This window comes from Rhinopithecus roxellana, chromosome 2 (genome assembly GCF_007565055.1).
Source record: "Rhinopithecus roxellana isolate Shanxi Qingling chromosome 2, ASM756505v1, whole genome shotgun sequence".
NCBI lineage: Eukaryota > Metazoa > Chordata > Mammalia > Primates > Cercopithecidae > Rhinopithecus > Rhinopithecus roxellana.
In genome coordinates, this window is record NC_044550.1 from 39,188,258 (window position 1) to 39,214,165 (window position 25,908).

General features: G+C 36.4%; 1 protein-coding gene across 7 annotated transcripts in view; it reads right to left on the minus strand.

Moving 5' to 3' along the window:
- MTHFD2L (methylenetetrahydrofolate dehydrogenase (NADP+ dependent) 2 like) overlaps window positions 1–25,255 on the minus strand; it is a 143,846-nt gene extending 118,591 nt beyond the window's left edge. For 2 of the 7 annotated variants that reach the window (XR_004052863.1, XM_030915694.1), the window contains exons 1-4: window positions 24,980–25,153; window positions 23,157–23,190; window positions 9,338–9,522; window positions 8,625–8,747 (exon numbers count right to left, since the gene is read on the minus strand). Coding sequence is in view for 6 of the 7 variants with exons in the window: in XM_030915694.1 (XP_030771554.1) it covers window positions 8,625–8,747; window positions 9,338–9,491 (277 nt within the window). In the remaining variant the exon portion in view is untranslated. Of the gene's footprint in view, window positions 1–8,624; window positions 8,748–9,337; window positions 9,523–18,771; window positions 20,979–23,156; window positions 23,191–24,683; window positions 24,914–24,979 lie in introns of those variants that run through there. The other 5 variants (XM_030915692.1, XM_030915711.1, XM_030915702.1 and 2 more) reach the window with 4 other exon arrangements.
- Between the last annotated feature and the right edge of the window lie 653 nt (window positions 25,256–25,908).

Consider the following 25,908-nt stretch of genomic DNA (forward strand, 5'->3'; position numbering starts at 1 on the left):
CTAGTATCATTTCCATCTAGGTGAAGGACTTCCTTTAACATCACTTTTTTGTTGTTGTTGTTGTTGAGATGGAGTCTTGCTCTGTTGCCCAGGCTGGAGTCCAGTGGCATGATGTTGGCTTACTGCAACCTCCACTTCCCAGGTCCAAGCAATCCTCCTGTCTCATCCTCCTGAGTAGCTGTGAATACAGGTGTGCACCACAATGCCCAGCTAATTTTTGTATTTTTAGTAGAGATGGGGTTTCCTGATGTTGGCCAGGCTGGTTTCAAACTCCTGACCTCAAGTGATCCACCCAAAAGTGCAGGGATTACAAGCACAAGCGACCACACCCAGATCTTTAAATATTTCTTACAGCATAGGTCTTCTAGCAAATAATTGTTTTTAGTTTTGAGCTCTCTTCCTCACATGTCTGATAAAAAGACTTTTTGCCTTTGTTTTTGAAGGTATTTTCCCCTGGGTATAGAATTTCAAGTTTACGGGTTTTCTTGTTTTTTCCTCTTAAAGATATTGTTCCATTGTCTTCTTGCTTGCATTGTTTCTATCAATAAATATTCTGTCACTGTCCTCTTTGTTCCTTTGCATGTAATGCCCTCCCCCAAACCCCTTATTGCTTTTAAGATTTTTTTTTAATCAGTGGTTTTAAATAATTTGATTATGGTGTTCTTTGGCATAGTTTTCTTCATGTTTCATGACCTTGAGAGTTTGGTGAGCTTCTTTGATCTCTGAGTTTATAGGTTTAAAAAAATCTGAAATCCCAGTCATTTATAAAAGGGTATTTATTTCTTATTCATCTCAAGTCCAATAAGAATTCTATTGCCCTACTTTTTGTAATTTACAACCATCTGTAATACCTAGTTTCCAAGAACAATGCAACAAAAACAGAAGCGAAGGGGGAGGGCACAACAGCTTTTAACCATCTCAGTCTGGAAGTGGCTCCAAAAGTCTCTTCCTTTTACAATCTATTGTCCAGTAGTCACATGGCCTCAATCTAATTGCTAAGAGAAGCCCCAAAATATAAGAGGACATGTAGGTATTTGGAGAACTTAAATTGTCTCTGTCACACAAAAAAGGAGGTTCCAAATAGAGAACAACAGAATGAAAACAACTTAGAGGGCATAGGCTGGAAAAGCCTCTCCAAAGCAATGACATTTATGCTAAGATCTAAAGGGAAAAAGAACTCAGCCCTTGTATGTTTGAAAGATAACCAATATAGTGAAGAGGTCAGAGGCTAACACATTATTCAAGTAATAAAATATGCATTCCTAACATGGGCTCTATATAATAGATACTATAGAGCTATAGAAAACTTTCATGGGTGCGGGCACGAGATCTTCACCAATCTTGCTCAGTTAAATTGTTTATGCACTAATCTCTTACATGTAGAAACATATGCAGAAGGATAAGACTTAACACAAAAAAGGTGGTGCTGAGAAACTATAGGATTCACTCATTTCTTCAACAGCATTCACTAATTGTCTAACAGATAAAAGGTAGATTACAGGGATATAATGTTTACTGCAATTCTCCCTATGTAGAATTATTCTATACACTCAAACACAGAACTGGGGTTTCTCCTATAGTGAAAGGAAAAATAAATTGTAAAACAAAGTCAAATTAAAATTTAGAAACCATATTGAATTAAACAGAATAAAATAGGAAAGAGTTCAGAATGATAAAAAAAATTCCCACTCTGGTCAAACATTTTAAAAATAATCAGTATTCTGGACACATAAATTTGGTAAATTCTCATGAAAAGTAATTATAACAATACTTTTTTCTCCAAATGAAGAAATGAGTTTTAGACAAATACACATATCTCCATGCTTACTAGTTAGGTCGATATCCACATTTTCATGCCTACTAATTACTCTAATATTTTATTTATGTTAAATCTGTGCCTTGAACTCAAATTCTTCTAACTCACCTTCTTTAGTTTTATCCTTTAATCCTATAGTTCATTCTCATTTCTTTGTTCAATTCCCTTGCATAAACTGGAAGGTGTTAATCCTCAAAGGCTTCAAACTAGACAACTGAAGGGAACATTTGAAAAACTATTTCAGAAAAAGATAAGATAGAATTTATCTAATTGTGTTCCAGAAATAAATGAGAAGTAGACTTCTCAGAGAGCAAGTAAATACAAAGCGGGTAAGCAAGCATTTCTCCTTATGCTCTCTTAAATTTCTGCTATAGGACTGTGACTGTGGTACAAAGGATGTTATACTTTGTTCTCTTGACAACGCTCTGGTACTTACTCACTGAGTGAACTCACACAAGTTACTCAGTTCACTCTTTTTCCTTAACCACAAATCTCAAAAGAAATAGCATCTACTGGTAAGGATTGCTATCAGTATTAAATGATTTATTGTATATAAAGCACTTTTGTACAGTGCTGGCATTAGTAAATAGTACATATTTACCATTCCTGACGCTTGTAACAGCTGTCATGAAGTCACAGTTGTGAAATACCATATTAAAATTTCACTGACTTGATAACTGTTTTTCAGGCTTAGATCTAAATGTTTTCACACAGTTAATATAATTTAAACCCTCTTAAATCAAATTCATCCTGCACCAAATTCTATTATATAACAAATATTTATAGCAGAATTCCAGTGTGCTTCAAGTTTGTGAATATTATAATTTCCCTTTTATTATTCTAGTTTGAAAAAGATGCCACTGGTTCCAGTTTTAAAAGAGTATTTTTCTAATTTTTTTACTCTATATAAAGATACATATTCCAAAAAATTTAAAGTTTAATATGATATCAGTTTAATACACATAACTCAATAAAAGCTAAAAAAAATAAAATGCCTACTTAGAAGAAAAAAAGAATATAACATAAATAACAGACCTCTTTCTCACCTCGACAAAGTGATCACTTACTGATAAGAATCTATGCACAGTCAGGACAGGAGTAGGAAAGCATCTGCATTTGGTCATTTTTATTTCTCCTTAGCTTTAGGGTCAGCTACTGGACAAACAGCAAGGCTGTGTACTGTTATATCCCAAGTATTTCAAATCCTGAACAAAGTTGCACAGCTTCTGAACATAAACAAGGCTTAGCTTGTGACAACCCCAGTACCATTAAACAGGACAGAATTCTATCTTATTTCTTTGCTTCTTGCCCAAATAACATGCATGGAAACTCCTTGTACATTCTGTTTAATCCTTATGCAAACCTGCCTTCAAACATTAGAATTATAATTCTAACTTGGAATTTATTTTACTCAAGACATTGCCCTAATTGTGAGAAATAATCTCAGATTTCTAATCATGAAATAACTTGAAATACACACTTACTAACCAAATTATAGAAAATAATTTTATATTATTAAGCTTGAAGGTTAAATCAACTAGACTCATTCGTTTTTTCATTTGCTTATTGTTTAATTTGTTCATTATAACAATCCTATGAAATATATGTAGGAGAGGCTGTATTCATCTACTCCTATATAGCCAATCTATCAAAATAACTAATGAGCGCCATTTATTCTGTAAAACATGAAGGCTGATGCCCAGCACTTGCTGGACATATAAGAGAACAGTTAAACTATTCCTAATCCTATGGTTGAGTTTCATAACCATGAGACAATTTTTGTATTTCCCAGCCAGTCTTTGCCAGTTTTTTCATAGTAAATTCTATAACACAGGTAAAAAATGATATAAATAAATGACAATGGAGTGCAAAAGGGAACAGTTCTTATTTGTTTTTTTTTTTTTTTTTTTTTTTTTTGAGACAGAGTTTCGCTCTGTCGCCCAGGTTGGAATGCAGTGGCTGGATCTCAGCTCACTGCAAGCTCCGCCTCCCGGGTTTACGCCATTCTCCTGCCTCAGCCTCCCGAGTAGCTGGGACTACAGGCGCCCGCCACCTTGCCCAGCTAGCTTTTTGTATTTTTTAGTAGAAACGGGGTTTCACCGTGTTAGCCAGGATGGTCTCGATCTCCTGACCTCGTGATCCGCCCGTCTCGGCCTCCCAAAGTGCTGGGATTACAGGCTTGAGCCACCGCGCCCGGCCTACAGTTCTTATTTGTAAGAAAACTAAGCTGAATGATCTGGAAAGACTCTCAAGAACTAAAAAGAATTAGTATGACTTAGATAACAGCAAGGCAACTTTGAAGACTAGGAGACATTTTGAAGTTCTAGATGAATTTTCACTGTTTCACTGCAACCTGAAGATTACAGGCAATGAATTATAAGTATTATTAATGCCAGAAGATGATGCAGAAGTCCAATCAGTGGGCTCCAGAAAGCTTTTAATCTACATTAAAGATTGATGAATGATTATTTAAATTATTTATTATATAATACAATGTTTAAGGTACATATGTATTGTTTCACAATTTTCTACTTTAACTAACATTTTCTATTAACTAACGAACTATATGTTCCCAATATGTAGTATAAAAGATCAATTTTCAATTCTCTTTTTATGAGGAAAATAAAACTCATCAAAGTTAAGTAACAGTCAGTAATCACAAAGCCACATTACAAATTCAGACTGTATATACCCATATTTGAATAATATCTTCTGCTAACAAAAATGTACCATAGCTCAATTACTAAAATAAAGTAGAGGCTACTTTGAAAGGAACAGTATATTTACTATGTCTTTAACCCCATTGCTATCATTTTTAAACCTTACCAAAAATAAATTATGAATCAAAGTAGGAATCCCATTATTGAGCAAGGTAAAAACCATAAAAAAATATAGGTTACAAGTGTGGAAACAGGGAAACCAGATGATCAGCAACTTGGTAGTTACATGTGCTAGAAATTTGTATGTTAATATTTGAAATATATGTGCTTATGTTATGCCTTACTATGTTCTGAGAGAGAGTATAACGTAACGAGAAGTTTAAAAGGTAGGCTCTGAAATCAGTTGAGTTGGGTTTGGGTCTTGGCTCTACCATTAACTAACAGGTAATACTGGTCAATTCACTTAACCTCCATGTGTCTCAGTCTCCTTATCTGTAAAATGAAGAAGATAATTCTTATCATATAAGTGTTTGTAGGATTCAATAAAATAATCCATGTAAGGGAGTACCTGCTACATAGTAAGCACACATGACTCACTAGCTAACATTGATGCGTCAGTGAGGGTGCTAACATAATGAGTAAGAGTATTCTTGGCATGGGGGCCAGTCTGGCCAGATTCAAATCCCAACTCTGTTACTTAGCAACTCTGTGAACTTGGGAGAAGTTACTTACCCTCTTCTTGCCTCAAATTTCTCATCAGTAAAAAATACATAATAGCTCCAGCTTCACAGGATTATTGTGAGGATCCAATGGGTTAATAAGTACAAAGTGCCATGTGTAATATAAATGACATATAAAGTGTCATAATGTAATCAACGTTAGCCACAATTTTGGCATTATTGGCTTTTTGGCTACATAGAAAAATGCTGTTTCTCAGAACATCCATATATATATATATAACCATGGTCATTTTAGCTCTATGCTTCTCACTCTCTGAGACACTCAAACAATTTAGTCTCTAGTACAGGACTCAAGCAATTTAGTATTTAATACAAACAAATCACCAGTGCCATCTAAGCAGCGAGCTGTTAATAAATTCACCAAATAAGGAATGTTGCTAAAAAGGGGTAAAATTTCTACAGATATAAATTTATTAAGACAAACAATCTAATGTTGTTAGAAATCCGTGACAAACTAAATATAATGCAGTTTGAAAACTATGACTATTTTAGTTTAAAAGTAACAAACAAAAATTGTATATATGTGTGGTGTACAATATGTTTTGATATATGTATACATTATGAAATAGCTAAGTCAAGCTAATTAACATATATAATACATCAGATATGTATTTTCGTGGTGAGAACATTTAAAATGTACTTTCTCAGCAATTTGCAAGTATACAGTATGTTGTTATTACCTAAGTCACCATGTTGTGCAATAAACCTCCAATAAACTTATTCCTTTCTAACTAAACTGTTGTATCGTTTAACCAACATCTCCACGATCCCTTCCCCAGTCCTCAGTCCCCACTAACCACCATTAACTCTGTGTTTCCATGAGCTTACGTTTAAAAATTCTACAGGTAAGATCATGCAGGTTTTTCTTTCTGTGCCTAGCTCATTCTACTTAGTATAATATACTTCAGCTTCCATGTTATAGCAAATGACAGGATTTCATTCTTTTAAAAAGTTGATGCTTATTTCATTGTGTATATACACAACAACATTTACTTTATCCATTCAGCCACTGATAGACACTAAAGTTGATTATGTATCTTAAAGTAATGCTGCAATGTGCAGCATTACTTTAGGATGCAGGTATCTCTTTGACATGACTGATATCATGTCATTTGGATATATACACAGAAATGGAATTTTTTGATCATATGGTGTTCCATGTTTAATTTTTTGAGGAACTGTCATGCTGTTTTCTAAAATGGCTGTACCAATTTACATTCTAAACAGCAGTGAACAATCATTTTCTTGATAACAGCCATCCTTACAAGTGTGAGGTGATATCTCATTGTGGTTTTAATTTGCCTTTCCCTGATAATTAGTGATGTTTATCATTTTCATATACCTGTTGGCCATTTGTATGTCTTCTCTTAAGAAATGTCTTTTCAGGTCACTTTGTGTAGAAAGGACATTTTAAGAACTAAGGTTGTGACATGTTTATACAGCTATCAAAATGTCATATAAATGCCAAGTACAGAAAATTTCAAAAACTGCAAATTATAAGAAGATTGCTTGATAAACACAGTACCAAAAAGAGATTCATTTTGCACGAGTCAAACAATTGAGAAACACTGTTAAAATTTTTTGGACAGATTTGTGATGTTAATAAACTCCTGATCTTCTCTAGAACTCATTTTCCAATGATATGAGAGTGCTGCATGTGTTGAATTTTTTTCTAGTTTTAAAGGTAAGTGATACTATCACTATACTAACTTTAACATCATTAATCTAAGCATTATCTGTCAGAGTGTTTTTCTCAGGGGGAAACTCTGATAGCTTCTAAGATTCTTATCAACTTGATGATTTTTGTCAGTGCAGGTGTATTGGAGGAAAAGAATTAGAAGTATGAATTTTTGATATAATGTAAACAGCACAAAAGCTATAATATATGCTAAGATATTATATTGTTGGATAAAGAAAAATATTAATACCACATAAAGATCCCATATAATAGAATTATATAGCTTTACTTTTTGCACATCACATGATTGTTAATCAAAGCTTACAGAACTAAAAACTACAAAGCTACTGTAACCTATACTATACCTGCAGTCCTCATTTTGTGCAGTTTAAATATGCACAAATTTCAGAACCACAATTTAGTTAATACTAGTCCTCCAATAACACATTTCAAATTTCATAGTAATTACACAAGAGCTGCTGGCTCTTTAGCCCACAAATCACTACAGAAATAACAGATGACATGATGATCAGTGACCAGTCATAGCACTTCTTTCAAATGATTGGTCACTGCACATTTGCAATCTCAAACATAGATAGCAAAGTGTGTTTTCTCCGTGTTTCCCAGAGATAAACCCACATGATAGTTTACAAAAGTTGATAATAGACGGAGGGGATTAGCCTATAAAAGTGGAAGTATAGCAAAGAAACAAAATGTGATAATGCTGGGATGGAAACTGGATGTGAGTAGGAGATATGAAAATGGTAACAACAAACAAAGATAAGAGAAACCTAGGCCCGCATGAAAAGCAAAGGTAAGTACTATGTTGAAAAAGCCTGATAAATATAAAAAACAAGTCATTTCAATAGGATTCTAATGTAATGTAAATGGAGTTGTAGGAGAAATAGCTGACCATAGAATGCTGACACTGAATCCTTTGGAGAGATGTAGTTATGCAGTCAGAGTAACTTAATGAGGGTGAATCCATCACACAAATGAGGAAAGTGATGGTAACATCTTGGAGGAAGTGACACCAGCGTGAAACTTCACACTGAAGTTCCTTTAAATGCTAAGGAACTCAGAGAAATTTCACAACATTGAAAGTACAACAGACAAAATACTAGGAACTAATCTAAACTTTGAAAGGAATATAACAGTTCAATTCAGCAAGATATAGAAAAGATTCTCATTCCATATGATAAGTTATAGAATTAGATAGAAGGCAAACACTGCTCCAACTACTTTTGACAAGTTTTTGCAATGATATCATACACTTTCTCAATGTTTCTAATGTTCTAAATTACAGTGTACTAAAAAATATTAGTTTGGTTTTACTAATTATTCATTTCCCTATACATTTATGAACCACAGTAGGAGAGTTTTTAATGCTTTGATAAGAAGTTTTAAAGGTCACAGAAAATTATCATTTTTACCTTTGATTATTAAGATCACATTACCTGGTTTCATCTTACATCATCATTTTTAGGGTCCCATACTACTGTGCAAAGCAAGGAGTGTATGTGTTGCCAATGCCTATATTTTACTTTCAAGGATTTTGTCAATGTAAGCACAAATCATTCAGAAATCACTATTACACCTATTACTAGTATAACAGCTAGTCCCGTTCTGAATGTATTTTATAAATTACTTGCAGTAGCATGATATGATGTTGAAAGATGCCCTTTGTTTCACTTTTAATAAAACCAGATAAATAGAAGAGCACTATGTACCTGGTAGTGGTAACTGAACTAATATACCACTGACTCTTGGGTCCATATTCAATTGATCAGTTATGTCCAAAAGCTCTTCCTGAGAAACATCCTTCGGTTTTAGAATGAGCTCACTGCAAATACCTAGAAGAAAAACAGGCAGAGAAGGTCACTTGACTAACTGAATATGGTTTTTCATCAATAGTGTCTAATACAGTGTGGGACTGTTCCTACTGCAATGAAAGGTTCTGATGTTCCATGCATCATCAGGAAGGATTGTTCCAATAGTACAAGTGTTTTCTCTTGATTCACATGCTTTCTTTGGCCTGGAATGCCAGGTGATAATTTGTTCTTGTTTGAGATAAGCTACTGTTAGTAGATTTGAAGAGAATAAAAATATCACTACCACACAACTAGTAGGCCAAGTTTAACAGAGTGAACAAGCCAGGTTTATTATTTGATTAAAGCAAATATAATGAAAACAGGCCTTTTAGATGTAAACTATTCTTTGCATATCTTGCCATAGAATATAAAACACACTGAATTAATCCTATAAGAAATTGGAAGAAAAATCATATGAAATTAACATAAGCTTTGGTAACTGAATAATCTTTAATAATAACACATGCAATTCAAATGGCACTTATTTGATCATTATCATTCATAATTATCACAATTTGAAGTAAAAACAGAAAACATATATAGTAGTAATTACAACTAAAACACATACCCACCTACAGCAGAGGCAGCTCTTATCTTATTCCTGACGTATGTATGGCTTGCTGGGTTATCTCCCACTAAAATTATACTGAGGTGAGGTCTTCTGTTTCCAAGGGAAACCCATGATTCCACACCTCGCTGTATTTCTTTCTGGATTCGCTTGGCCATTTCGGTTCCTGATATAATAATGGCTTCATGTCTGTGGAAAGCAAAACAATAAATGCAATACTAAAAAGAAAATAAGAAATATTCAACTGCGTAAATTTAAGGTACAAAAATCAACAAAACAACCATGATTCTCCAAGCACCCAAAATTTGATTTTTTTTTTCAATTATAGTGACACCTACTCTTCAGGTTCATAAATATTTTATAATTTTGTGAAGGATTGCAACTCTGTTATTTAGTTCTATGGTATAATCTATCTGCTGTAGAATAAATGTGCATGTCTCTTCAAAATTCGTATGTTGAAATCCTAACCCCAAATGTTATGATATTAGGAGGCAGGTCCTTTAGGTGGTGATTATACCATGAGGATAGAGCCCTCATAAGTGACATTAGTGTTAAGAAATTCCAGAGATCTCCCTTGTGCCTTCTGCTATGTGAGTACATAGTATGAAGACAGCTATCTATTAACCAAAAAGTGGGCCCACACCAGACACTGAACCTTCTGGTGTATTGACCTTGGACTTCCCAGTCTACAGAACTATGAGAAAGAAATTTCTGTTTTTGTATAAGCCAACCAGTCTATGGTATTGTTATAGCAGCTCAAATAGACTAAGATGCTAACTACAGTGTACATTTCTTCACAACTTTCACTTATATACTACATATATATAATATATATATTATACACACATATGAATACATATGCATATACATATACACACATTTTTGTATTCATATAAATTATCAAACCACATATCCAAAATCTGGACTATAATATTGCATAAATTTAAAGTTCTGCCATTTTTTCTAAAGAGGCAGATCAGCACAGCCTAGTTAAAACTGGCAACCATCTTGAAGACTAGACTCCACTGTGTATACACAGTCCCACAATCTTGCGACCCTAAGGCAAAATCAGTTTGTTTTTGGTTAGCATATCCTACACAAGACGCTGAAGTCATGAGCTTTATACTACACAACTCTTTTAACTTACTCAAAGAAAAATGTTATTCCATGGCCCCAGGCATGGCCCCGGACAACAGCTGTGAGTCTTGCCATGCTTGTCACTGATTATGGTGGGGATCAGGTCAGTAAACAGATAGTTTAGTTACTCCCCGATGCAATGGCATCATTTCTAATGGAATAAGTTTCCACAGAAGATTACTTCCTGGCAGTTTATATGTATTTCAGAAGGTAAGAAGTGCTATATTTTGATAGATGATATAAACTATCTCCGGAAAGGCACAAATAAATACTTCCCAGAAAGGCTTTTCTGCTCTCCATTACCTCAAACCTGAAAGTGGTGAATTACATTGCTCTTACTGTGTGTTTATTTTTTAAAGGTATCTGATAAAGTAGAAGGTGGTCCCTTCTTCCTTCTGCCCCTGTCCTTTCACTATTGAACAGCCTGGTGAAAACATGATCACTACAAAAAACAACAAATGTAGGTCAATAAATGTTATGAAAAAGAGGAAAAGGAGAAAGAGTAGGAAGCAGAAGAGAAAGAGGAGGAGGAAAGGAAGCCTTATAAACCTTAATTCTTTGTGGTACCTGTACACTTTTAATTTTCTAATGAGGGCAGGTGCTATAAATATCCAACAATACACAAAATGCAAACTTTGTGCTCCTTCCAAATAAGTCAACTGCTCTCTCTGGTATGTCTGTGTACATATAGGTAGAACCAGATCAAAAATACACCATTAGAGCACAGCCACCAGTTGTCCACAGCCTTCATCTCAGTTCATGCAATTTTGATGTAAACAATGTTCTGCTAAGAAGCAATTCCAAGTGTGGTCTATGGATACACACATCAGAAACTGCCTGAAACTGCAGATTCCAAGACCCCACAACCCCATCTACAATTCAGAATTCCTGGGAGTAGGGGTAAAACCTGGAAATCTGCACGTCTAACAATTTCCTACATGTGGTTCTTGTGTATGACCATGTTGGAAAACCACTGTAGTTTAACACAAAAGTGTATTTTAATAACAATCATAATTTATGAGTAAATAACTGAGCAAATTAGATAGACAATACAATCACAACTAGACATTCTAAGTAAACTCTACTTTTGATTCTAATTTTGTCTACTCTTAAAATTTTAATAGCTTTCAAGACATGAAATGTCATGATAAATTCAATATATCAATCTTGTTCTGCTGTCTCATTTCTGTGTTATTCAGTATAATTGCTGTACAATAAACTGGACATATTTAATGTGTACAAGTTTTAATATATGTATATACCTGAGAAATCACTATAGTCAAGAATATGAACATGTCTATCATTCCCAAAACTTTCCGGGTGCACCTTTAAAATTTTGCCATTCCACCTGTTCCTGCCAGATTCCACTCCTCAATTCACCATTCCAGGCAACAATTAATCTCTTTTGTTCATTATATATGAGTTTGTATTATCAAGAATTTTATAAAAATTAAATCAAATACTATATACTCTTTTTTGGCCAGCTAATTCCACTCAGCATAATTAGTTTTTAATTCACGTAGGTGCATGTTTGAACGGTTCATTTCTTTTTTATCGCTGAGTAGTATTACATTGTATGGATATACCAATATTTATTTATCCATTCAATGGTAATTATTAACGGATATTTGGGTTCTTTCCAGTTTTTAATCATGACAAATACAGCTGTTACAAACATTTTATAACACATATGTTTTAATATATTTTGGGGGGGACAAGAGTTTTCAATCTATCACCCAGGTTGGAGTTCGGTGGCAAGATCTCAGCTCACTACAACCTCCGCCTCCTGGGTTCAGATAATTCTGATGCCTCAGCCTCCCAAGTAGCTGGAATTACAGGCATATGCCATCATGCCTAACTTTTGTATATTTAGTAGACACGGGGTTTTGCTATGTGGGCCAGGCTGGTCTTGAACTCCTGGCCACAAGTGATCTGCCCCTCTCAGCCTCCCAAAACGCTGGGATTACAGGTGTGAGCCACCATTCCTGGCTGCTTTAATTTCTTTTGAGCAAATATCTCAAAGTAGAATGGCAAGGTCATATTGTAAGTGTATGTTGAAATATGTTAAAAACTGTTATACCATGTTACAAAGACACTGTACCACTTTGTGTTCCTTCAAACAGTACATGAGTTCTGGTTGCTCCATATACTTGTCATCACTTAAGATGGTCAGGTTTTAAAATTGTTGACATTTTAGTGGACATAGGGTGGTATGTCATTGTGCTTTAAATTTACATTCCCTGAATGAATACTGATGTTGAACATCTTTTCATATGCTTATTTGCCATCTGTGATCTTCTTTGGTCAATTAAATAATTAAATATTTGTTTATTTAATTTTGCCCATTGTTTAGTAGGTTGTTTCCTATTTTGAATGTTTAAAGTTCTTTGTATATCCTAGATTCAAGTCCTTTATCAGATATGGGGTTTGAAATATTGTCTCCCAGTCTGTGCTTTGCCTTTCTATACTCTTGTGTTTTTAGAACAGTTCTTAATTTTAAGGTACTCCAATTTATTAATTTTTCCTTTTATGGACCATGCTTTTAGTGTTGTATAAAAGAAATATTTGCCTAACTCAAGGTCACAAAGGTTTTCTCCAGTGTTTACTTCTAGATTTTATGGGCTTAAGTCATACATTCAGTTTATGATTTATGTCTATTTTTAGTTTGATGAGAATTTGTATGAGGATATTGCCAAATGTTTTTTATGTCTATTGAGATGATCATATGTCTTTCTCAAGTGTTAGTCTGTTAATACGGTAACTGATTAATTTTCAAATATTAAACCAACCTTGCATTCCTGGGATACATCCCACTTGGTTATTATGTATCTATCCTTTCCAGAGTATCATGGATTTCATCTGAAATTTTGTTAAAATTGTTGCATCAAAGTGCATAAGAGGTCTTTGTAGTTTTCTTTTCTTATAATGTTATCAAGTAGCTTTGATACCAGGATGATGCTGGCTTCATAGAATGAGTTAGGAAGAATTCTATCCTCTTCAAATTTCCAGAAGAGTGTGTAAAGAATTAGCAATTTTTTCCTCCCTTAAATGTTTGGTAGGATTCACCCATTAAGCTATCTCATTCTGGAGTTTTCTTTCTGGTAAGGTTTAAACCTACAAACTTAAATTCCTTAATATAGAGGGCTATTCAGGTTATCTATTACTTCTTGAGTGATCTTTTGTAGTTTCTGCTTTGTACCTTCCAACACTTTGTATGTAATAATAGACAAATCAAGTTAAAATAAAATAAAACTTTTGAGGTTTTTATTTTTCAAAGTACAAACTTTTTTCACTGTTTCCTATGAATTTCTGGTGATGACATTTTATGAATTCATTTAAGTAGCCTTTTGGCACTAAGATAACAAGGACCTTGTATATTAGCAAATACTAAGTACTGCAGATACAGCAACAAATTCCAGCACAACTCATTTATAAGTAATAACAAAAAAAAAACTATCCATAAATCAATTTGTGTCAGGAATATTTTCTTAGGGTAGAACACTATTATAGAAACAGATTTATCTGTTAAAAAACTAGAAATCACCTAACACAGTAAGGAATATACATTTTATTTTAAAATATAAAAACATCTGAACTCTGTCTTGCATTTTATAGCATGTGAGTAGTGATGCTACTGCTGACATTATTGATTCACTCACTATTAAACAAAATAATTTGTTCACAGGCCACTGTGAAGCTGGCAATCACTGAATATAATCCAGGCTAATTATGACCTAGACAGTAACCTGCATGACCTGGAGAGTGTCAGAGAAGACCAATAGCATAAACGGATTCCCAGACTCCAAAGAGACAATCTTTATACAGATTAAACTTAACTGTATCATGTATACTCATGTCTGAGACTGTTCAGGGTTTACTTTAAATTATAGCACTGAGGTGCTAAGTCAGCTTGCTAACTAATTATAGCAGACATGATACAGCCTGGCTAGCTGGTGTTTTTGGGTAAATTAGGAGTTAGGTTTCTGAGCATTTTTAGTAGCAACTGGCCCCTCCAGCTGACTCCATCAGTCACTGTAGAACTCAGCAAGCCTAGCTCTGTAGGAGTCACTATAAGAAAAATGAAGCAACCTCAAATTAATGCAGGTCCAATGGGAGAGTGCCTGTATCAGTCCACGTGCTGGAAGAACTGGTCAACTTATACATTCTCATTACTTTAGTGCATAAACAAATTAGACTTTTCAACCTGAAAATTCTTGACAAGCTAAAAAGGTTAAACATCAGCAACAATTCAAATGTTCAGCCACTGAATAATACATCTCCTAAAATTTCTCTCTGGCTTGTCTTGATCTCCTCTAATCCATTTTCCATACTGCAGCCAGAGTGATTGTTTTCTAATTCAATTACATCATCTCCCTGGTTAAAACTCCTCACCACATGCTAATTGTTTATTCACTTAATAAATACATGCTGAAAGTCTCCTATTCACTGAAAACTATTTTAGGCACTGGGAATATAAATAATAGGGGGCAAAACAATTACCTACTTTTATGGAAACAATATTCTAGTTGAAGAAGATATAAGCATATTAAAAAACAACAGGTATTTAATATATCATGTGACATGAGGCAGAGAAACGACTTATCTGAGGGCCAGAGTTATTTTATATAGGTGGGTTAAGGTATCACTTCTCTGATAAATCAGGTAACGTGGGCAGAAATGAAGGAAATGAAATAAGTAATGTAGATTTCTGGGAGAAAAGCATTCTAAGCCAAGGGAAGTGGACAGCAAGTATGGAGGCCTTTAGCAAGGAGCATACCTGAAATATTTGAGAAATAGCAAGAAGTCAATGGTTGCAGTGGAAAGAACAAGCAAACTGGGACAAGACATGAAGTCAGAGAAGGAGTGGGACATCAGATTACATAAGGCCCTGCAGGCCTTTGAAAGGATGTTGGCTTTTACTGTGAGACAGGAAGCCATTCAGAGATTTTGACGTGACTTTCATTTTTAAAATAACTGGTGAAAATATGGAGGATAGACTCTATGAGATCAAGTGGAGAAGTGGAGACTCCAGCTAAGAAGCTAGTATAGTATAACACGCAAGGGATGATGGGGAGTTAGGCAAAGGGGTAGCCTTGGAGGAGCTAAGTAGTCTGATTCCGAATCCATTTTGAGAGTGGAACCATTGCGAGTTACTGAGATTGGGTGTAGGATATGAAAAAAAGAAAAACAGAAGGCAAACATGACTCCAACATTTTTGACATGAGAAATTGGGGGGGGAAATTAACTAAAATCCAAATTCTCTATAGTTTACAAAGTTCTGCATAAGCTACTTTAGCCTCACTGCTAAAGAACACTGTGCTTAGTGAGTCGCACACTACACACCAGTCATATTTTAATTCATGAACTGCACCATGTTCTCTCTGTGCCTTCACATATAATTTTCCCTCTGCCTGAAACTCCTTCTTCTCTTTCTTACCTCTCCAACCACTTTGCCAACTCTGTCCCACACATCGCTCAAGTCTCAGCTCATAAAACACTCTGGTAATGTTTTCCGAACCCTGTACCCTGAGACTCTGCTATGAGCACCCACAGTACCTTGTTTTTACCCTTTTGAAGTATTTTAAATCATTGATATTGTCTAGTTGTCTGTCTTCTCTGGATAGGCAGCCTGTAGCTCTCCATTTCTTTATGTCAATTGTTACTTTATTTTGTTCTTTTTGTGGTGCCATGTTTCCCTAATGGCTCATAATCTTTGTGTCCTTTCATTGGTGTCTATCACTTGAAGAAGTAGGCATCTATTCCAGTCTTTATAAGCTGGCTTCAGCAGGGAAAGCCTTTCACCAGTCAGTGGGTCTAGAGATTCTTGATGGGCCATCCGGCATGGTCCATGGGTGGGCTTGTTGTTAAATCCCTTGGATTGGTTGGCAGGTGATGCCTAGGTCAGCAGGTGGTGGGCCTAACACTTCAACTCACAGGGGGCTAATCTGGTGTGTGGGTCCACTGGGATGGGCTGTCATTTGGGTATATAGGAGCAGTCCTGGAGCCTGGGCCTGCAAACACAGACCTGAAGCCTAGGTTCAAAGGGGCCATCCCGGCACTGGGGTAGGTCTTGAGGCTGAGTCCATGGGGACCAGCCTGGCACTGGAATGGTCCTGGTCCCAATTCTGTAGGGACTGGGCTGCCATAGGGTCCCCTGAAATGGGCCTGGTGCCTAGATCTGCAGAGGAAGACCTCGTACCTGGAACCATGGGGTTGGGTCCAGAGTTTGGGTCCCTGGGGACAGGCTTGGACCCGAATTCATGGAGGCTGACCTGGTACTTGGGCAGGCTTAGAATGTGGGTCCTTGAGTTTCTACCTGATGCCTAAGTCTGCAGTGGCTAAGCTGGAATCCTTCGATGCTGCCCTGGCATTAGTGCAGGCCTAGAGCCTGGGTCTGCAAGGAGCGGCCTACAGGCTGTGTCTGTGGGGGCTGGCCTGGCACTGGGATGGGCAACACTTGTTGCATTTTTTTCAAAAGTTGTTGGAAACTATTAATCAACATATTCAACAAATAGACTAAATGGGGGTAGGGACACCTTCAGATTTAAAGTTTTTAGTGAATTGTAATCAGTGAAACCAAAGCTTACAAACAGAAACGTTATCTCTTCAAAAGGAAGGGAAGAAGTAAACCAATTTTAAAAAATAATAGGTCAAACAACGCACAAGTAATTTTAATTTCTGTCCTTACGAGAAGAGACACAGAGACACACACACAGAAGGGAAGTGAAGACAGAGAGGGAAGACAACCATTTGACAACAGAGGCAAAGACTGGAATTATGCAACTGCAAACTCCTTAGGAACACGAAGGACTGCTGGCAATAACTAGAAGCTAGTCGACAGAGCATGGGCCTACAGATACTTTGATTTCAGACTTCCAGCCTCCAGAAGTGTGAAAACAGATTTCTGCTGTTTCAAGCCACCTAGTTTGTGGAACTTTGTGTACAGCAGAATTAGTAAATAAATACATCTATAATGGCAATTAATAGTTCAATGTCTGAGAAGAATCTTCTAATGGAGCTCATATTTTTTGTTGAATAAAATTTCATTGAATAAATTACTATTTTGTAAAATATTAGAATATAATTGAGAAAAACTTTAATTTTCCCATATCTAAATATGGCAAACTAGTTTTAAAACCATACACAAAAACAACTTATTTGATGACTTTTATGTAAGTATTTGTCAAAGTACTTTGAAAAGATACACCAAGATAGCACCTTTGAAAATATTTAGGCTAAAATATCTTCCCATTTCAATGTGCAAAACATAGAATTAAGACTGTTCCATTTAGCAAGTTATGTGTGCTTCAGCATCTATAGAGACAGTACTTTTAAAACTAAAATAACCATTGTCTAAAGCAAAGACTCTATTTGCAACTGTTAAGAAAATTGCAGAAAATTTAATTTTAAAATTAAGCATAAGGGCCGGGCCTAGTGGCTCACGCCTGTAATTCCAACGCTTTGGGAGGCCGAGGCGGGCAGGTCACGAGGTCAGGAGCTCAAGACCAGCCTGACCAATATGGTGAAACCCCATCTCTACTAAAAATACAAAAATTAGCTGGGCGTGGTGGTGCACGCCTGTAGTCCCAGCTACTCAGGACGCTGAGGCAGGAGAATCGCTTGAACCCAGGAGGCGGAGGTTGCAGTGAGCCGAGATCACGCCACTGCACTCCAGCCTGGGTGACAGAGAAAGACTCCATCTAAAAAAAAATAATAATAATAAAGCATAAGATCTTATTAACTTTTTTCAGAAAATTATCAGTATCAAAGTGTTAAAAGATACAGCTAAGAAATTGATTCAAGTAAGTGAATATGCACCAGGAATAATTATTCATGCTGAATATTCATGTAATATAAATTTTTATTTTAACATATAAGGATATAAATTATCTCTTAAAATGTTAATTTTGAAAATAGTTTGAAACTATAAGTTCACTAATATATTTGTAAGCCAATAAATACTCCAGATATATAATTTTCATTACATTCATGCCCCTTTTTACTCTAAAAAATGTGCTAGTTTGGTCAACAAATTATATAGTGACCTTGGCATTAATGCATATCAAAAATGAAATCCATTTGACCCCTTAGATATTATTTACATGATGTGCCCTGTCATTACTTGCTCAGCTGGTTTCCCACAAAGGCAGAAACGACATTCCCCCAAAGGCTGCAAGAAAAGGAGCCCTGCTTACTGCTGGGCTAGCCACGAAATATGGCTTCATCAGGAGGCAAAATTTGAAGAAGGGAGGTGGCAGCTAGTGAGTAGCAGGGCAGCACTATGTAGTACAAATTACTCACCTGAAATCAGAAGTCCTGAGCATCAGAGCTCTAGGTCACCATTAGTAGCAATAATAAAGTTAGGCAAGTAACTTAGCTTCTCTTCAACAGCATGCAATTTCTTCATCTACTTAATGGAAATACTGTCTTGTTGACCTTACATTACATAAGAGGATTTGGCTAAAAGTTCATTGGCTGGTTTGCAAAAGTGGTTCTTTCTCCTAGTTTCTGCTAAATAACAGATGGAGATATATTTCGATAACCAGAAACATTATGAGGGCAGAAAGTCTTCAGCACTTAGTGCTGTCTCCATGGGCTTGTTTACTTGTACTTCCAGAAAATAAACTAACCACCTTATCTATGCTTGTTAGAATCAAATGATGTATTTAATAAACTAGAGCAAAGTAACAAAGGGGGGGATTATTTCTATGTATCAAAATACTTGTCCACAAAAAAGCAGCATAACAACAAATAAAATCTAGTCAAGATCAATAGTTTATTTAATTCGTATACTTGAAAAATCTACATCTTTATAATTCGTATACTTGAAAAACCTACATCTTAGTTTCAATCTCATCTTTATTCACAACTTCAACTAGAGCTGCAATGAACCATTTTATCTCTATAAAGATGAAAAATCCTAATATAATGACTAACAATTCCAAGCTCTACCCAGGCCCTAACATACAGTTTAATTGCTTTACATCTTAGGGCATATCTTTGATATCTTGAGTTTGTACAATAGAAATGAAACCCCCCAAAAACACAGGCAAAATTCCATAGGGAATAAAACCAATCACCAGTATAGGGAGTCTTTTGAGATATGTTGTTAAAGTAAATGTATACCTGTAAGTGTTACGTTTATGGTCTCTTTAAAAAAAAAATCGTTTCATACCCCAAGCACCCTATTCACATCTGGAAGTAATTTTACTAGAAATTACATTTGCAAATCAATAAAAAGTAAAATAACTTATTTTAATTAAATATGACTCTTCTTGATACTCAGTTTTTTAATTAGTTAACTTTCTGACTCTGTACTACTTAAACAATATCCATTCCTTTTCAAACGAATTTTGTCAGAAAGAACCTTAGATGCTAAGCTTTGTGCCACAAAAGCTCTTGGCCCGTTTGCTGAAACCTGTGGACTCTTTCTCAGAACAATCCCTTTAAACATTCAGTATAAAATACAGATTACAAGGAAAACCAATTTTACTGAAATACTATCAAATGCTTTTTTAAAAAAGTATTAAATAACAGGATCTAGTGGTAGGTCTAACTACCATAACAAAATAGTGATGTGCAGATGATGTTTTGTGGTATCTGCCTCAACTTCGTGATACTGAAGTATTTGTAACTTATATTAGCAAGTCACATGTACTGATGATATTATGTATTTGTTGCCAACACTGACAATGGAAAAAAAAAAAAAAAGCTAAATTTATTAGAAGTTAGTAACCTCCAATCCAAGTTTATGGATCCCCTGCATTCTATCCATAAGGTCCTAGGTTAAGAACATCTCAAACTGAGGGAATCTAACAAAATAATTTGTAAAATATACATTCAAATTAGCTTTCTAGATTCACAAAAGTTCTATGAGATTTAATACTAATAAATGTTTCAAAAAGAAGAAAAAGCAAGTGAGATAAGTCAATAATTATAAACTGCCTGTAGAGAAGAACACTGGAAAGATGATGTGGGTTCAGGCCTTGTCTTCACCATGTATTTACTGTGTCAACTTGGACAAGTTTAATTTCTTTAAGCCTCAATTTCTCAATCTGTTAACTGGAAATAGATAGTAATAGTGTCTATCTACCTCCTTTAGTTGTTGTAAGGATCTAAGGACATACTGTATGTGCAAAATCTCAGCAAAGTACTTAACATTAAGAGCTCCTTAGATATTAAGAAAAATGTCTTTTTCAACACTACAACTGAATTCCTTAAAAAAATGATGGCATTCATTGCAGTTCCAGTTAATTACAAACAGCAAAAAAAAAAAAAAAAAAAAAAGTGGGGAGGGAACATCTGTTGCAAACTATACACACACCCTCACTTTAGAATTATGAATCTTTAGATCTTTAGATAGTCTTTGGATCTAGGAACACTCTAATGAGCCTAATTATAGAAACCTACATAGAGTTCAGATGATGAAGTGAACAAACCTGGTTGGTATGATGTTGACAAGAACACGACCTCAATCTGAGAGTAAATTATTACATATTTTCCAAGAACTAGACATTAAAAAACAGCAAGATGGTTAGGTAAGTTAGGGCCAATTGATTTAATATAATATGATGCAGTCATTGAAATGCTAATAAAAACAATAGCAACACAGAAACCACTTATGAGGTAATCTTAAGTGGAGCAGCTGGCTAAGCCTTCTTGGATAATATCCTGCCCTGAATTCTTTAACACTACTGTTAATTTAGGTTCAGACTGTGTTATATTCTGACCATAAAGTTTTCTACCTTGCATGTAAAATGTTTTCTCAAATCCCAAGTGAATTTCTTAATAGCAAATATCACTTATTACTAATCATTTCTTTAATTTAGCATACTCATTTACAGCTCAAATTTCACCTAAGCTCCTCTCTTAAACCTCCTTCCACAATTTAATTATCTCTAAGCCAAAGTGTAATTTCACGAGTTCCGTGGGATTCCTTGAAAGAGTATGTGCCCATGAAAAGATCACCTGGTGTTGCTCCTTTCTGCTGTTTTCATCCTCCCATCAGAGTACTAATATGAAAGAATAACAACTTCAAGGCATTTGAACAACAAAGATTTGGGTCATTAAAGAAATTGCCAAATTATTAGTAAGATCACGATTAACTAACGAGATCTAAAATTACTACTAGTCCCTCTTTTTCATCTACTGGTCCATTTTAGTCAAAAATCTTGATTGTGGAGATATTAGAACACACTATTTCTGAACAGCTGGAACAAAGAAAATAAAACTTATGAGAGACCAAATGTTGAAATATTTAGTTTTTGAATTTAAAATGACATAAGAATTTCTTAGAAATCAAAATTGTAGCCAGATGGCTATATCATCTCATTTTCACTAGAACAGGTATAGCAGGAAGATAGGAACATCACCACATTATCAAATTTGCCAACTAAATAGAAGATGATTTTGAGAAACTGCCTTTCCTAGTCATTAGAAGAGACAGAAATACAGAGTAAGTAGTAGAGGGAAGAGTCTGAAAAAAAATGAACATTGTTACTGATAAAATGTGTCTTTTTTAATTATTATACTTAACTACCCATGGTAAAAGACATGAATACTTAAATAACACAAATAAGAATCTTTTACTAGCTCCAAAAATGTAGATTTTTAAAAACTGTGGTCTAGCTGCAAAAATTATAAAGCCGATGCCAGTGCGACAAAGAGAAAGGTGAAACTTCCAAAAGACCTGTAAGCAGTACACATTTTTTTTTAAAGCTAAAAGAAGTAATAGGATGAGGAGAAAAAAGAGAATCTACCAAATTAATGATCTGAGGATTCACTGAGCAACAGGATAAACATGGAATGCTTGGAATATCCATTTAGTTAATTAAAATAAGTAGTTCAGTTAGAACAAGCCAAAGCGGGGTTTGTGAAAGTGCCATGTTGCAGGACACCTTCAAATCTGCTTTGAGCATGGCAAGTTCTATAACCTTCCCACCCAAATGGGATAGTCTGCTACCAGGCTCCTCACACTGAAAAGCACTGGGCACAAACTCATGTGATGACTTTTAACCAAGGATGTTTTGATTTGTAAACTGGTCACGCACCACAACAAAATGGGAAAAATTTAGTTACAAAGACTTTTTTTTTTTTCATTTTTAACCTTTTGCCTGGATAGTTAATTCAAGAAACAGTAAGCTGCAATAAGAAGGGCTTATTTACTGCTTTAACATTAATTTCTCCCAATTAATAAGACCTAAATTCTCATGCATAAACAGGAAAACAAATTCACTGCAAATTTTAAAGGAAAACTCACTGAGAGGAAAACATTAAATGATACTTCAAAATACGGTAACTTCCAAACTCCATCAAACATTATTTATTGAAATTCTACTTAAAAAAATTCTCCACTAAAAAGTATTGTAAATATTCCATTATTATAGGTATGTGGCCAAACTATGAAAAAATAATCAAAGATACTTTTTCAATTAAGGCTCTACATAGCTCAGAAATCGTGATAAATCTGTTAATTTAAAACAGTCAATATCACTGGGATAAGAGTTTATCAAACTTAAAGGCAATTTTCAGTGAGAATAACACTAAGGTGTAAATTTCATGGCAAAAGAAACGATGTCAGACTTAAATCACATTAACTATGAAGAACTAGACAACTAATGTGTCACTATATATATAAAAAAGATGACTGTGGATGGGGACAAGTGGGGGAGGCAGACAGTGGCAACCTCTGGAAGATGGAATCTCTTCTCTCTGCTGGTCCTAGAAGAGAAAAGAGACACCAATAAGCATCAACACACTGTCCGAATTCCTCCCCACCCGAGACCCACAAGTCCACAGGTGTTTCTCAACCTCGGGGCCAACTTCACCTTCAGAGAGGGTATTTAGTATAAAGAGGGCGTCAAACCCCCCGCCTTATCTTAACTTGCCTAGTGCCGTCTTTAAAAAATAAAAACTATCAAAATATACTACTTATTTTTATAATTATAATATGCATCAAGTGGAACTGAAAGCAGCCGGGCTGAAATTAGTAACTGTTATCGTCCATAGGGATAATAGCTTTCCAAAACCTTTGCACTCAACTATTTTAAATTATAAGGAGGTCATTACGTATTACTTAAAAGTTCTGAATTCTACATGAGTTGAGGGGTGTGTGTGTGTGTGTGTGTGTGTACAAAGCAAGTGGCTACAACCAAATTTTGGGGTTGTAACTGTTGTTTGTAATAACTTCCATTCAATGTATGCAGGTCATGGAGAAGATGGGGAGATGGAGTTGTTTACAGCAAGTGACAAAGGGAAATTAATCAAGTTGTACTATTTGAAACAAGTTATCCTCACCCTGAAAAGTACCCCTAAAACAACTGAAATTCAAAAAAAATAATAATACAAACAAGTAATTTCGAGTGACGGCAAATAATTTCCTCAATTCTTTAATACAAATAGAATTCTACAGAATCTGCTTTTCCTAGGTAGTAGAGCTAGCTGGTAGTTCCAAACTAAGTGGCACATTCTTACCCACCCTACTACAGCTTACACAACTCTGATTCAGTTATTTTCTCACATATCCTTGTGGAAGACCTAGTCACTAGAAACTATGTCCGAAGCAAACCCTATAGGAAGTAATTTTTAAATTCAGTCACTTAACACTAAGATCTAAATGTACACAATAGGGAGCTAATTGATTTAAATTAAATAAACAGTATGTTTATCATTGCTTTTTTCTAGGGATTGTGCTGGGCACTGGGGGATACAAAAACTCGAGTGAGACACAATCTTTGGATATAAAATGGCAATGAAAGCGCATTTCTGGAAGCCCTGAAAGTCTGAAAACAGAGGTTCTTCTGGACTCACAGGCTCTGGGTCAAGAAGATATATTTTCATCTTGTTAAGGCGGATTTTGCAAGTAAGACAAGCAAAGAAGACAGAAGAGTGCGTACCCTTTTGTATTTGCATGGTTCTTCCCCGGCAACCAAGTCCAAAGAGATGTAATGAATCTAAGTCTCATCACCTGACAGAGGTTTAGGGACAGCCATACATGAAAAGACTGAGAAATCTGCATTGATATCTGGTTTTGTGAAACCATAAATAATTTTAGGGTTGGAAAAGACCTCGACAAAATCATTAACAAAGGAATTCAGAAACGCAAACATTACTAAGTCATCTGGACAACGTCTACTCCTTTATTTACGAAACACTAAAATAACCAAAGCAAAAACAAACGTTTGGCCAAAGCCGACCACGTGTTTTTATGGTACCTTTTCTTAGTGCCTCAAATGTCTTCCTAAATCAACTGCACCTGCTGCAAAGATGGCACGTTCTGGTGCGAGAACCCAGAGCGGAGCACGTTTTCGTTCCCCGAGCTGAGGAAACTGCGAATTGACCGCGCGACCGGCAAGGCCACCTCACAGCCAAAGCGGTCCTCGACCCAGCGCGCCGCCCGGCGGCCGCCCACAAGCCTTGGGCCCCAGGCGCGCGAGCGCCGCCCTCGCCCGCGCCCCCCCCGTCCTCCCACCGCCAGCGGCTCCGCAACCGGCGCCTGCAGCCCTCGTACCTCACATTGCTGCTCCGAAAGCCGCGGAACGCGCTCCCGGGCTCTCCCGGTGCTCTTACGGAGGGTGCTGTGCTTCTGCCCAGCGCCGGCACTCGGCCGAGGCAGCCGCGGAGCAGCGAGAAGCCGCGGACCGGCACCGTCATGGCCGCGGATCCCCGGTTTCCGGACCGGGGCTCCACCTCCCGCGTCTCCAGTCCTCGCCGCTGGAGGCCCGGCTCCGCCCTCGCTGGGCCTGGCGGGGCAGCAAGTAGCGCTGCCAGCGAGGTTCCGGCAGACACGCAGAGTGGGGTCAAGAACGGTTCCCAGGGCCGGGGACGGAACTGACGGGGCGCCGGGTCCGCAGGGGGCGGGGCCAAGACCCAAGCCCCGGGCCAGCTGAGGCTGTGGAGGCTTGCAATGTGGCCTGGCGACTCGGCCCCGCACCCAGACGACACACAGCTGGCATTCCCATTGCGACGGCACAGAGAAGGTCTCCAAACTAATCACTTTAGGCAGCACGCCCCACTTTCCGCCAAGCCAGAGATCCTGCCCAACAGTGTCCGTGACTACGTGGAATTGGATTTAAAGCAGGAAAGAATAGGTTCATTGTTTCCCACTCCCTTTGTGACATTCCTTGGAAGCTGGAGAAAAGAGCAAAGGTGTGTGGAGAAGGAGCAAAACCTGGCTGAACAAGGAAGGTATGGACTTTAGGATTTACTCTACTTCTACTTTATCATCTCCACTTTTGGAAGGAAATATTGACCAATATCTGTCTTTTCCCGAGTTTATGATCAAGTCGATGCAGGCTAAGAACCCTGCATTGTGTGGTGAGCTTGTGTGGTGAGGAAGCAAAATATCTGCTCCCTCTGGAAAAGTAAAACATTAGACTGTCCATTCATTATGCAAATTAAAGCAGACACACAAAAAACAGTCACAGATAAAACCAGCTG